The following is a 13,536-nucleotide window of genomic DNA, read 5'->3' as shown; positions in this document are numbered from 1 at the left end:
TCATGAATATTAAGTTTGCAAGAAAAAAGGTGTAGGGTAAAAATATTTGGAAGAGTTTATTTGATTTTTCCTTAAAATTTGGCCACGTTAAGGAGATAGGAAAGTATATGATTGTATTAATTTTTTTAATGTGCTTATGATGCAATGTGAAATAGTGGGTTCACAAAGACAACTTTCAAAGCAATATTCTTCACAAAATAGATGTTACGAACCTAAGCTCACAACAGGATAAATTAGGTTCTAAGGGAACCTAGACCTTACATTTTAAGGGAATCTAGACCTTTCAAACACAAGGTTTGTGACTAATTCTCGTTATTTTATTCATAACATAATGGCCATAAATAAGCAAACTATTACAATATTTTTAGGGCTAAGTCATCAAAAGACAATATCATAACCCTAATACGGCTAGGGTTAGCTGACTTATGCTAACATAATATAAACCTAATATATAAAATTAATACGACTAGCCTAATATGGAAAGATCTGTAACATTCCCCCCTCTTAAAATTGTCCTTGTCCTCAAGGACAAACTCTGCAAACTGCTCTTAGATAAACCACTAATGGTCTTCACCAAAACCAAACCCTTTTTTTTTTGGCTAAAATGGTGCTTCTTTTAGGACCTATTGCTGCCACTTGCACCACTACACGCACTGCCTTGCTTCAATTTTTTTAATGTGAGCACTAGAAGTGGAACTCTAAATGACAAACTCTGACGTGTCCATTGCTTGAGGGAAATTTGAAACGGCCTCTTCACTCTTGAAACGACAGCGTCTCACTTCTTCTTCTTGTCTTCACCATGGCTGTATGAGAAAGATGTGACTATTTTTTTTTCTTCTGCCAAACAAAAGCACGTCTTTGTTTCAGTTTTGTTATCCTCCAATTTCTTTTCGTCTCTATTGCACCATGGTAACAAAAGGGGAATCCAGGGGCTGGCCTCGCTGGGACGCGGTGCATAGAGGAGTTCTTGGGCTGCCGTCGTGGTGCAATATGGGTTGTGGATTGATGACAGAAACGGCCAACAGGTGCGGTGCGGTGGTCGGAGGTGCATTTGGGAGACTGGATCCGGTGCTTTGGGGAATTGTGGGGCGATGACACGGTGGTTCTTGTGGGGATTTTCTGATTGGGTTTCTTTGGGTTATTGGTATTTGGTATTTGGTTGTTTTGTGGTTTGTGTGATGTTGCACGGTGGTGGACTGGAATGGTATGAGATCTTGGGGGTTTTGGTTATGACTAAAAGGGGTGGGATTTGTGGCTTTAATGGTAATGGAGATTGAGAAGCAATTACTTGTACATCTTGGAGAGAAGGGCATCAATTAACTCTCGAATCTCACCATTCAATTTTGCCTCTAAACAATCAAGCCTTTGATCCAAATTGGAAGATGGTGAAGTCGTTGGCTCTGATACTAAGTTGTTACGAACCTAAGTTCGCAACGGGATAAATTAGTTTCTAAGGAAACCTAGACCTTTCAAACACAAGGTTTGTAATTAATTATCTGGTTATTTTATTCATAGCATAATGGCCTTTAAATTGGCAAAGTATTACAATATTTTCAGGGCTGAGTCATCAAGACCCTTTTGCATGGAAAAAAATAAAGTCAATATCATAACCCTAATACAGCTAAGGTTAGCCTAATACATAAAATTAATATGGCTGGCCTAATATGTTAAGACCCGTAACAATAGACCCCAAGAAAGGTATGACCATTTTTTTTATTTGGTAGGGACCTATTTCTAGGAATAGTTATTCTCGTGGGAATACCTATTCTTCTAAAAAAATATGAGTAATAGTTATTCCTTAAAGAAATAGACAACCGCTTTTCAAAATACCACTTTTATAAAAAATAAATAAATAAAAAAATCTTTCAACGTTTAAAAAATTTGAAAAAGTGTTGAATTGGTATGGGTGGCCAACCTCCCCCTGAAATCAAGGGTCTTATATTTTGTTTAAAAAAATAAATAAATAATTTGATTTTTTTTTAAAAAAAAAAAAAAAGAAATAATGTGTGTGTGCGCCTTTTTTTTTTTTAATTTTGGTTCAGAACACATGTATTTTTACCAAAATAAGGAATATAAATAACTATTTCATTTCACCATCCTCAATTCATAGCAATAATTACTCATCTTCCTAATGGAATACTCATTCCACGTAGCAAACGAACTTAAGATCTTTAAGATCTTAAAGATATAAGGTGCTCATGCAATGATCTACCTGTATAGAATACAAAGACCTACTTTAACTCATGTGATTAGAAAACAACTAAAGTATAACTAGATATGATAAATAGTGAAATTATACTTAAAAATCAAAGTTAAAGGTTGGGTTTAGCTCATTACAACAATTGTAGAGCTTCTTCAAGCAAACCTCCTAGAAGTACCCCCTGTCTCTCTCTCATCATTCTCTTTCCCACTTTAGGATTTGGATGTCTAAAATGGGAAAAATGGGATATAGATTTTATCCGAAGTCATTTTATAGAGCCCTTCCTCCTTGCATGTTTTTAGAAATTTCTTTTTAAAAACCTAGCATGTTACCACATGTATTGATGGTAATATTGGTTGTTCGATGATTGTAGATTTCAAAATTTTAAAACCCCTTTAAATATCTTTGTTGAGCAATTTCACAAGAGTATAGAAGTACATAAATGTTAGGGAAATTGTTATACTTGAATAGTTTAAAATATTTAAAAAGTTTTTATTATTTGTAAACTAATATTTATTTTAATTATGCGGGGTGTTATACAGAGCCGGCCCAACGTATTTTGGGGCCTTAAGCGAAACTTTGAAATTGGGCTTTATTTTTTGTAATATTTAAAAAATAAATAAATAATATTTATTTTAATATTATTATTATATTTTTATTTAAAAATCAGTCTTCTCATTTTTTGGGATGCAAAAATACTGATTAAGTTTTTATATTCAAAATATTTCTAACATCTTTTTTTCAATTGATAATATGGCTAATCCATTTAATCTCTCTTGTGACATTGTTGATCTTAGTTAGGATTTTATCAATTTTAATTTTAAAAAACTTCATTCTGCAGAAACAACTTTAACATGTATTATCAATAAAATTTTATAAGCAATACATGCATTTGGAAAAGAATCAAGTCTTTTTATATAATTTAATATGTCAATTGGAGAACTTCTTCTATTTCTTTTTTTTTTTAACTTTTAGTTTTGAAAATAAATTTAAACCATCAAGATCATAATCGATATCATGCTTTAGGAAACCTTCTAGATTAAGACATTTATTCTACAAACCATCATCATCTAGTGATTTTAATTTCTTAAAATTAAATAAAAAACCAAAATTATTTTCGTATATTTGAAATTGTTCAAACCTACTTTGAATTGAAGAAATAGCTTGATCTACTATATATGAGAAGTAATCAATTCTAAAAGATTCTTCAGCAAATTGTGTTGTCTCGTCATTAGCATTCTCATCAAACTATTTCTTTCTACGAATTATACATTTTTCATGAAAAGCATGTTCTATTTCCATTTCGGTTGCAATCTCTTTAGATAAAATCATTGCAGATATAAATCCAATTTCTCTATAGTTTTTAAAATAAGAAATAAGTCCTTCTAATTGATCTATAGCAACATCAATATGCATGTCTTTCGATTGTAAATTTTTACTAACAATATTAACAGCAAATAAAATATCATACCAAATAGTCATATTCAATAAGAATTCAAAACTTTCCATCTCATAAGTTGCTAAACAATTAGCTTCACTTTTAGGATCTTCACTTGTTTTTGCTAATTGTAAATGATAGAAATTTCCTCCAAATGGAGGAAATAACCTTCAACCCATATAAAATGGTGCCAAGTGTCTAAGCATTTATTGTACGAGAGTAACTTACGAAGGAAGATTGCACAAAAGTCACATTTTGTGCCACCAATAAGAAATTGACACATCAGTCAATTTCATTAGACTTATACTTAAAATAAAAACTCAACCACACCAGATTATACTCTAATAAAATAAAAAATTAATTTTTTTTATTTAAAAAAAAAAAAAAAACAGAATTGAAGGGGTGGCCTCCCCCACTTTGGGTGGCCGGCCGCCATTCCCATGGCCTATGGGGTGGCCGGCGAGCCACCCCCAGCCCATGGGGGTGGCCGCGCAGCCAACCCCAGGCCATGGGGGTGGCCGCGCAACCACCCCCTTGGCCAGGGGGTGGCAGCCGACCACCCCAAGTAGAGGAGGGGTGGGTGCCTTCAGTTTTGTTTTGTTTTTTAAAAAAAAATTTATAATTAATTTTAATTTATAATCTGGTGTAGTTAGGCTCTTTTTAAAAAGTTTGAGTTTTCTAAATTTAGCTTAGGTGTCATCTGTTGATTGGTTGCACAAAACTCACATTTTGTGCAACCTCCCTATATAAGTTATTCTCTTATTGTACACATTAAAGTTTGAAGGTCATTAATAGCAGTTGATATAACTAAGGTTAACTTTTTTTATTTATTTTTTCTCTTGGTTAAACGTTAGACTAACAGTTTTTTAAGAAAAGTTAAAACTAACGTTAAATAAGGAAGACCTAACGTCTACTTAGAAAAAAAAAAAAAAAAAAAAAAAAAAAGGCCCTGCTTGTTCTTTTTTCTTTCTTTCTTTCTTTTAAAAAAAAATTGATATGCTTTTGTGCTAGAGACCAAGTATGAAGTATGTGTAGTAAAGAGATCAGAAAAAGGCCCCTGCATGTTCTTTTTTTTCTTTCTTTGTTTCTCCATTCTCTGTTTCTCAAGTTCTCTGCATATGCAGCTGAAAGATTGTTGCTTTAGGAGAAGAAGACATATGTGATAAGGATTTTTTGGCATATACGTGAAAATTGCTATCATATTAAGGTACGCTTCTTGATATTTTAACAATTGAGTCTTCGTCTTTTGAATAATAATTTGATTAATGTTGATCAATATTCAGTTATCCCATTAACAGAGAGTTATATATATATATTTCACTTCGATTTTTCTTGCTTTTTCATCACTTTTATTTTTCATGGATGTTGACTTCCTACAGCCCACTCAAATTATTCCACTTAGTACTTTTAATGTGTCACATGTGGGTCCTTAGAATGCAACTTTGCTATTCCTTTATATATATAGACATGCACTTACTTTCATTACAAACATTTGTACCGAAAATTGAATTCCTTGTTTTCATTATTGTAGATGTTGGATATTGGTGAGAGATGTGTATTGGACAATAAATCAAATGGACAAATGTCTACTCATGAAAGCCAAAGTAAATCCAACACTCCATGTAGACAAAACATGAGATTTACTGAAGTACTAAAAATTGGTATGAAATTTGATTGTGATGAAAGTGCATATGAGTTTTACAAAGACTATGCTCATCGAATAGGCTTTAGTGTAAGGAAACAATTTGTGAAGTGCACAAAGTCAGGACTTGTTAAAACTTAAAAGGTAGACATTTTGCTGCTCGAAAGAGAGTAAATGAATTATTGACAAACGACAAGAAGAAATACATTCTCATCATGCAATTTCACGTGTGGGGTGTTTAGCAAAAATGACTTGTCAAATTCAAACTGATGGTATGCTAGAAGTTGTTTCATTTCATGAGCAACATAATCATGAATCTGCATCTTCCCCAATGAAACACATGTGAAGATCAACAAGACAAATTACACCTGCTCAAAAAACTATTGCAGATGATGCTGAGAAATCTAGAATAGCAATCAAACAAACTATAGATTTGATGAGCATGCAAGCTAGGGATTGTGAAAATCTTGGTTTTTTGGATGTTGACTATAGAAATTACGTACAGTCTAAGAGGAGAAAATCTTTGAACAAAGGGGATGGTCGTGTTGTGATGGAGTACTTTCATAATATGAAATTAGAAGATCCATCTTATTTTTATTCAATAGAACTTGATGATGATGATCTTATCATAAACATTTTTTCGGCAGATTCTAGATCAATGGTTGATTATGGACATTTCGGTGATGTGAGATGCTTTGACACTACTTACCGTACAAATGCGTTGCACCGACCTTTTGCACCATCTATTGGAGTTAATCACCATAAACAAACAGTTATATTTGATGCGGCATTACTTTATGATGAAACTGTAGATTCATTTAAGTGGTTATTTAAAACTTTTCTAAATTCAATGTCAGGGAAGTAGCCAACAACTATACTTACAGATTAATCTGCTGCAATGGCCAAAGCAATAAGCGAGGTCTTTCCCATCTCACATCATTGTTTGTGTATGGCATATTTATCAAAATGCTGCCAAGCATCTGAGTGTATTTCACTCATCAAAACAATTTGCAAATGATTTTGGTAATTGTGTACATGATTATGAAGATGAAGAGGAATGGCTACGTGCATGGGATAATATGCTTAAGAAGTATAGTCTTACTAATAATAAATGGTTGGATGGAATATTTGATGTAAAAGAGAAATGGGCTATGGTATATGGTCGCCATATGTTCACTGTTGATATGAAAAGTACCCAACGCAGTGAGTCCATGAACAATGTGTTGAAAGGGTACTTGAAACCACAACATAATCTTTTGCAGTTTTTAGTGTTAACAAGGACTATCGTGGCACTGATATTAAAGGTAATTATCAAGAGTTAATACGAAAGCGCTACTCCCATTTGTGTCACAACTTTCGTGAAATTTCCACACTTTCAGTATAGAATAAGATGATTTATGAATATGTTGATAGATGTTCTAAAAAAATATTGAAGGAAATGCAAGAAATGAGAAAAAAGATGTCATTTTAGTGGTGTGGGTGGTCATTTAGTGGTCCAAGGTGAAGCTGATAATATGTTTGATCCCAATGAAGATATAGCTTCGTAAGACGTACGTGGGATTAAAACAAAACTAACAGTTGGACGTCCAAAAAGAAGGTTGAAAGGTGCACTAGAAAGCCAAAAAAGTGTTAAATCTCAAACCTGTAACAACATTGGATTCTAGTTGTGTTAGTGACTTGCAACAGCAGGCTTGTGGTTCAAGACAAGCCCAATCACTTGGATATTTAATTAAAGTAAGATATTTTACCTTGTTTCAAAATACAATAATTTATAACTCCAAAAAGGTATTTAACTTATGTTAATAATTACTTAATGTTATATACATGATTCCTCTATGGACATAAATTTCTTCCAGCAAGGGCATGGTAATGTCCGACAAGGACTCCAATTTTTGGATAACATCACTCAGGTATAATTCTAGCAATAGACTATTAAGATATGTTACCTTATTTTAAAATAGAAGAATTAATTTATGACCCCATTAATGGATTTTTGCTCATGTCAACAATTACGTAGTGTCACATATAGGATTCCTCTAGGGACATAAATTTCATTGAATAAGAACATGGTAATGTCGAACAAGAATTTCAATTTTTAGATAACATCACTTAGGTAATTCTAGCAATTGAGTATTAAGATATGTTACCTTGTTTTAAAATACAAAAATCTATGTATGACTCTATTAATGTATTTTGGATCATGTTAATAATTACATACTGTTATATATAGGATTCAGCTGTGGATATAAATTTTCTTGAACTAGAGCATGGTAATGTCGAACAAGACTTCCAAATGTTAGATAACTTGACTGATCAGGTATTAATGGATAATTTACAATATTATTGGATTACTTTAGTATTGAGTTTCATGATTTTTTTGTATTTTGTATGACAGTTAAATGATGATGCAAAGATTTATTTTTGCAGCATGATTTAGTTTCTTTTTTTTTTTTTTTCTTATATCTACAGGATCCAAAGGGAGCCCCAAGAAGTGCCAAAAGGAATCCTTAGATAGATATGATGAAACTATAAAGAGCAATTACATTGGATTTGTTGCAAGTGACAAAAGGCACCTATAGACCACTAAAAATGTATGATTTGCAATGCAGGATTGTCATTTTCCTATTTTTGGAGCGATGTTATTTCTTTTTGTATTAAAAAAAATCACTTTCTTACTCTCATTATTAGCAATGATGTACTTTGGACCATCTTAATAAGTAAGTTTGTCTTTAGCTATTGATTCAGCCAAAAGTGCTTCAAGTCATATATATTCTCATGTATCACAAATGCAATTTGCTCAAGTTACGCTTTAAACAAATTTTTGGTGCAATAAAAAAAAGTTTGCAAGACAGAAAATGACATTCTTGGTCTACCAAGTTTGATTAGCTAAGCTATGGTCATCAAAAGTTTAACAAGCTCAACAATTAAGAGGCATATTTGAGAAGTATAAGATCAAAGTGTATTACTAATAGAGTTTGATAACTACTACTTCTAAGAGTTGTAGTTGGCTATGTATTTGAGATAGAGTAAATCAATTATACATTTTTTTAATCTCTATCTATCTGATTCATGATAGGATTAGAATCCGTTTGAATATCTTTCCCAAGGTAAATGGAGTTTCATTTGACCATCCAAGTAACGGCTCATTAATATATGGCATTACTCGAATCTCTTGTCCTACTACAAAAGATGACACCTTCTCCATGTCTGTCATGGAGCAAGAAAAAGTCAACATAATGCAATACCCATATCTATCCTCCTCCGAGCTAAAAATTATTCCTATACTGGTCAATGGTCATTGTGACATCTTTCCACCCATATTTTGGAGAGGGTACTCAAGCTTTAACTCTTACCAATCGCCAACCTGCTCATTTTGGTATAGAACATATTAAGAAGAAAAAAGTCACTTTTTCTTTTCTTTTCTTTTTTGATAAATAAGAAGCTTTATGAACCAAAACTCAAAAGAGTACAAAAAATCACATTACAGGCCTATCAAGAGGCTAAAACAAAACCTCACAGAGGCATAAAACAAGCAACCCCAAACGAGCTGCAGAACACCAAACTTAGCAATAAAACCTACTGCAGCAAAATCTGCAAAAAACAAAACCAAGGAAATTAGGGCCTCAAACAGATAATGGAGAAACAAAGAAAGAAAAAAGAACAAGTAGGTGCAGGGGCTTTTTCAGATCTCTTTACTACACATACTTCATACTTGGTCTCCTGCACAAAAACATATCAATTTTAAGAAAAAAAAAAAAAAATCTAAGACGACGTTAGGTCTTCTAGGTAAACTTTAGCTCTAACCTTTTTTTTTTTTTTTTCTTATTTTTCTAAGTAGACGTTAGGTCATCCTTATTTAATGTTAGTTTTAACATTTCTTAAAAAACTGCTAGTCTAACGTTTAACCAAAAAAAAAAATGTTAACCATAGTTATATCAACTGCTATTAATGACCTTCAAACTTTAATGTGCACAATAAATTCTTAGACACTTGACACCATTTTATATGGGTTGAAGGTTTTTTCCTCCAGACCGGTTTGGAGGAAATTTCTGTCCTTGTAACAGAGTGTCTCTTACTCGTGGAGTTTGAAATTTTGTTGCTTTTAGACTTTCAATCCAACTTTCCCAACGTGTTTGTGATAATAGCTTAAAAGTTAAACTTGGCACATCATCTAGTAATATTTTCCTTCGTTTTGTAGATGAAGAAAACAAAGTATATATACGTTGTACAATTCCAAAAAAAAGATATAGCTTTAGGACATGAATTAGCAATATCACATAGCACAAGATTAAAACTATGACAACTACAAGGTGTGTAAAATTCTTTAAGATTTATATCTAGTAGTCTTTTTTGCACCCCTCATTCTTTTCCCTTCATATTAGATCCATTATCATATCCTTGTCCTCGTATATCATCAACATTAAGTTCAAGTTTTTTTATTATGTCTATAAGAACATTAAAAAGACCTTCTCTAGTAGTATCATCTACTGTTATAAATTTTACAAGGTGCTCTTCTACTTTTATTGGATTTTCTGAAATATTAACACATCGTAGAATGAGAGACATTTGTTCTTGATGACTTGCATCCAGGGTACAATCAAGTATAATTGAAAAATATTTTGTTTTTCTAACTTTTTCAATGATATTCTTTTTAATTTCTGTTGCTAACAAATGTATAAATTCATTTTGTATTCTATGTCCAAGTTAATGATTATGAATTTCACCGCCTTGAATATGCCGAATATGTTCTTGCATTCTTGGATCGAATTCTGCAATAATTTTAATTTTGTCCTCTAAATACCAAATTATTCTTACCAAGATTCTTTACTACAACAATAATTCTCAATAATACCATTTTCCAATGATCTTTCTCTCTGCTAATTTGTTCTTAGATATTTTTATCAATTGTTTTATGTTTTAGCAATCTCATTTCTAAATCAATCCAATCATTCATCTTAGTAATATGTTCATTGGTTGTTTCATGACTGTTAAGTTTAACACTAAGATTTTTCTAGTCATTAGTTCCTTCATTAGCTAGTTGCATTCTATTAGATTTTGAATTAAACAGCTTGCAACAAAAACAAAGTACTCCACCTAAATCTTTTGAATAGACTAGCCATTTTCTATTATGTTGCTTCCCATTTGATAATTTTCATATATAAGATGTACTAGAAAAATGCCTAGAGTTCTCATCTTTAGGAAAATCTATATTATTGTATCTTTTTGGATCATTTTCTACTAATAAATCCATTAATTTTGCATCAATATTTTTCCATTGGCCTTGGTCATAAAGATTTGTAACAATAGAGTTAGATACATCAATAATATTGTCATTATTTTCTAATTATTTTTGATGAATTTCTTCTTCATTTATGAGTTTTTCAACTAAACTATCCTCAATATTTTGTTTATTACTAATAACAAATTTATTTAGAGCTCGTCTTTGATATTCAATCAGCTTTTCTACTTCTCTCTCTTTTTTTTTTCTTTTTTTTTATGTTTTTCATAACTAGATGCATATTTTCTATTAGACATGTTTGATTCAAAATATTAACAAATTAAACAAACACAATTTATCAAAAAAAAATATTATGACTAATAAAAAAAATTATAAAAATAGAACAATAGAATCGATTTGTCAAAGGAACAATGGACCAAATTGATCAAGGTTTTGGAGAGAAAATCTCGTTACGCTGTTTTGTAGACTATAATGAATTTCATCCGGCCCCTGGTATGCCGTATGTAAAACACTAAAAAGCCTTGTTTGGTAAAAAGGTTGGGGTTGGCCTAAACACTATTCATCACCATTTCTCAAAAAAATCAACATCAAAATATTCTAATTTTTAACTTTTTATATCAAATCATTCACTTTTTATTATTATTCAAATAAAAAAATCATTACAAAACAAAATTTTTTCACTTTTCCATACTACTATTTCATTTTTCTTATACAAAACATTTTTATTTTTTTCACATCAATATATATCAACTAGAGTGTCTAGACCAACCCATTTACCAAACACCACCTAAAATAGCCGGTACAACAAGTCAACAATCAATCAATCATTATTATCTCTACTCTCCAAAGTCTAGGACTAGACTGTGCTTGTGTCCGTTGTGCGGCAACTCTTAGTCTCTTAGATATTATAAATAAATATTATTTATTTATAATAAAATAACTTATTCCCTTAGAATTCCTTGAAATGTGAGTTCTTTTTATCTTTTCCTCATTTCTTAGAGAGGTGTGTGAGAGTACGCATGAAAGAAAAGAACCACTTCAGGCATACACATCAATAAGTTTGTTTTGTGATTCTCTTTTCACAAGCACACAAGACGCTCCCCCATTTTTACTTATATTCAAATGTTTATTCGTCAGCAGAGACACAGGGAAGGGATGTCCAGTATTGACCATGGCCCTCCACTTTCGAAAATTTGATTTATTATAGTATATAAATAGCTAAAACATTAAGTTTAGTCCATACCCAGAAAAAAGGCTTGGCCATTGGCCCTATCAAAACAAAAAAATCATTTTATGCTAAAAACCTTAAACACCCCAAATCTATTATGAGCAACAACTCAAATCTGTCATTAAAAAAATTATGCGTGAGCAATAGCTTCCAAAAAAAGGAAAGAGAGAATTCGATCTAGTGACCTCCGCTTCATTGGGTGTAGTCCGCAACCGATTGAACTACCCATTGAGACCATTATTTTTTATTAATACCGAATAGATACAATTTTTTTTTTTTTTATTATTCATACTTTGTCCCATCGGTAAAAATTTGTGGCCAGTCCCTATTGGTTGGTTACAAAATATTTACACTAAATACTTGAGAAAGAAGTTTGAAATGTGTATAGTGTATTGGTTGAGGTGGAAAATATATACGTCATAGCCAATATTCTTGCTTAATTAGAATTTTATCTGAAGGAAGATGACGTGTCGTCCCTACGGTTACTCCAAAAGACCAATCTCCAAGAGGGTCGACGTTGCTTGCTGCTTTCCAAAGGTTGATGAGCCACTGATTTCGCTGACGACACGTCGTTTTGCTGCGATCCACTTAACATGTTCCACATTACCTGCACATCTTGGTATGTGCACATATGTACGTCGTCCCGGAGATTCAGCAGCCCGTAGTCGCCGTTACAACAACCCCCGCCGCCCCCGCCGCCTAATCTGCCTACACTGCCACCTGCTTGTTAACAACGTTAATTTAAACGTCAATTTCAATGATTTTTCTTCTTCTTTTTCTATCAAGGCAACCCATCATTCATATATTCGTACAATAACATATATCAGAAAATCCTGTGTTTTTAAGTGAACGTCCAGTAAAAATTATTGTGCTCGTAAAAAAATAAAAATAAAAGACGCAGAAACTGACCGGATTTACGAGGCCTGATCCGGGAAGAGACAGCAAGCCAAGCTCTCTTCATCTTATGCAGCCAATCCATGAGTAAAGAAAGATGAGCCGGAAAATGCAAAGGAAGGGATTTATAGGAAAAGGGGGAGGGGGGGAGAAAGACGAAGAGAAGCGCACGCGGCAAGACAGGCACCGAAACCCATACACGTTTCTTGAGAGGCGTGCCAGACGTCTCGTATTCGAGGTTCCACCACGTCACTCTCATTGGATTTGGCTTCATCTTCGATCCTTTTTCTTAAATTCCATAACCATCTCATCCATCTCATCACTCGGGGGCCTCTTACTAGTCCACGTCAGTAAATTATTATGCCAATATTTTCTTCATCGCTTAGAAAAAAATAATAATATTAATAATAATAAATAAGTCACACTTCTCCAAGTGTTTGTACCTTTTCAACAACGACTGAGGCACCCACTCTTGCCGTTGAGGAGAGGATTAGAGTTTTCAACAACGACTGAAGCACCCACTCTTGCCGTTGAGGAGAGGATTAGAGTGGAAGTGGACTGGGAAAAGTTAACAATCGAGTATTTAGCGGAATCACTAGAGTCGGTACCTTCTTTATCACCTATGAATGGATCACCATTACGACTTTACTAATAGTATAGTCCACCTGAAGTCGAATTTAGTCAAACTGCAAATGGTATGCAAAAATATTCAATGTGCTACGAGTCTCTCCGAACAGCAAATGGTATGCAAAAATATTCAATGTGCTACGAGTCCCTCCGAACAATGCCTCCCCTGCTAAAAGAGGGTTAAGGGCTTAAATAATACGGAAGAAAGTTATGATTAATGTTGAGTTCGTGATTATATATATATATATACAGGGCCGGCTCAGGCCCT

The 13,536-nt window shown here is 32.8% G+C and overlaps 1 protein-coding gene and 2 pseudogenes across 1 annotated transcript; 2 read left to right on the top strand and 1 right to left on the bottom strand.

Moving 5' to 3' along the window:
• The first annotated feature begins 906 nt into the window (after positions 1 to 906).
• Positions 907 to 6,602, top strand: LOC148583701 (protein FAR1-RELATED SEQUENCE 5-like; annotated as a pseudogene).
• Positions 6,603 to 6,670: 68 nt separating this feature from the next.
• LOC148583700 (uncharacterized) lies at positions 6,671 to 7,791 on the top strand (annotated as a pseudogene).
• Positions 7,792 to 12,195: 4,404 nt separating this feature from the next.
• On the bottom strand, positions 12,196 to 12,726 carry LOC148583699 (uncharacterized). Its single transcript, XM_088510768.1, has 2 exons — positions 12,657 to 12,726; positions 12,196 to 12,467 (listed from the first exon to the last, which is right to left on the bottom strand). The coding sequence occupies exons 1-2, from the start codon at positions 12,724 to 12,726 to the stop codon at positions 12,196 to 12,198; spliced, it is 342 nt and encodes a 113-aa protein (XP_088366894.1).
• Between the last annotated feature and the right edge of the window lie 810 nt (positions 12,727 to 13,536).

Source organism: Corylus avellana, chromosome 9, assembly GCF_965113065.1.
Source record: "Corylus avellana chromosome 9, dhCorAvel1.hap1.2, whole genome shotgun sequence".
Taxonomy (NCBI): domain Eukaryota; kingdom Viridiplantae; phylum Streptophyta; class Magnoliopsida; order Fagales; family Betulaceae; genus Corylus; species Corylus avellana.
This window is presented reverse-complemented; position numbering and strand designations above follow the sequence as displayed.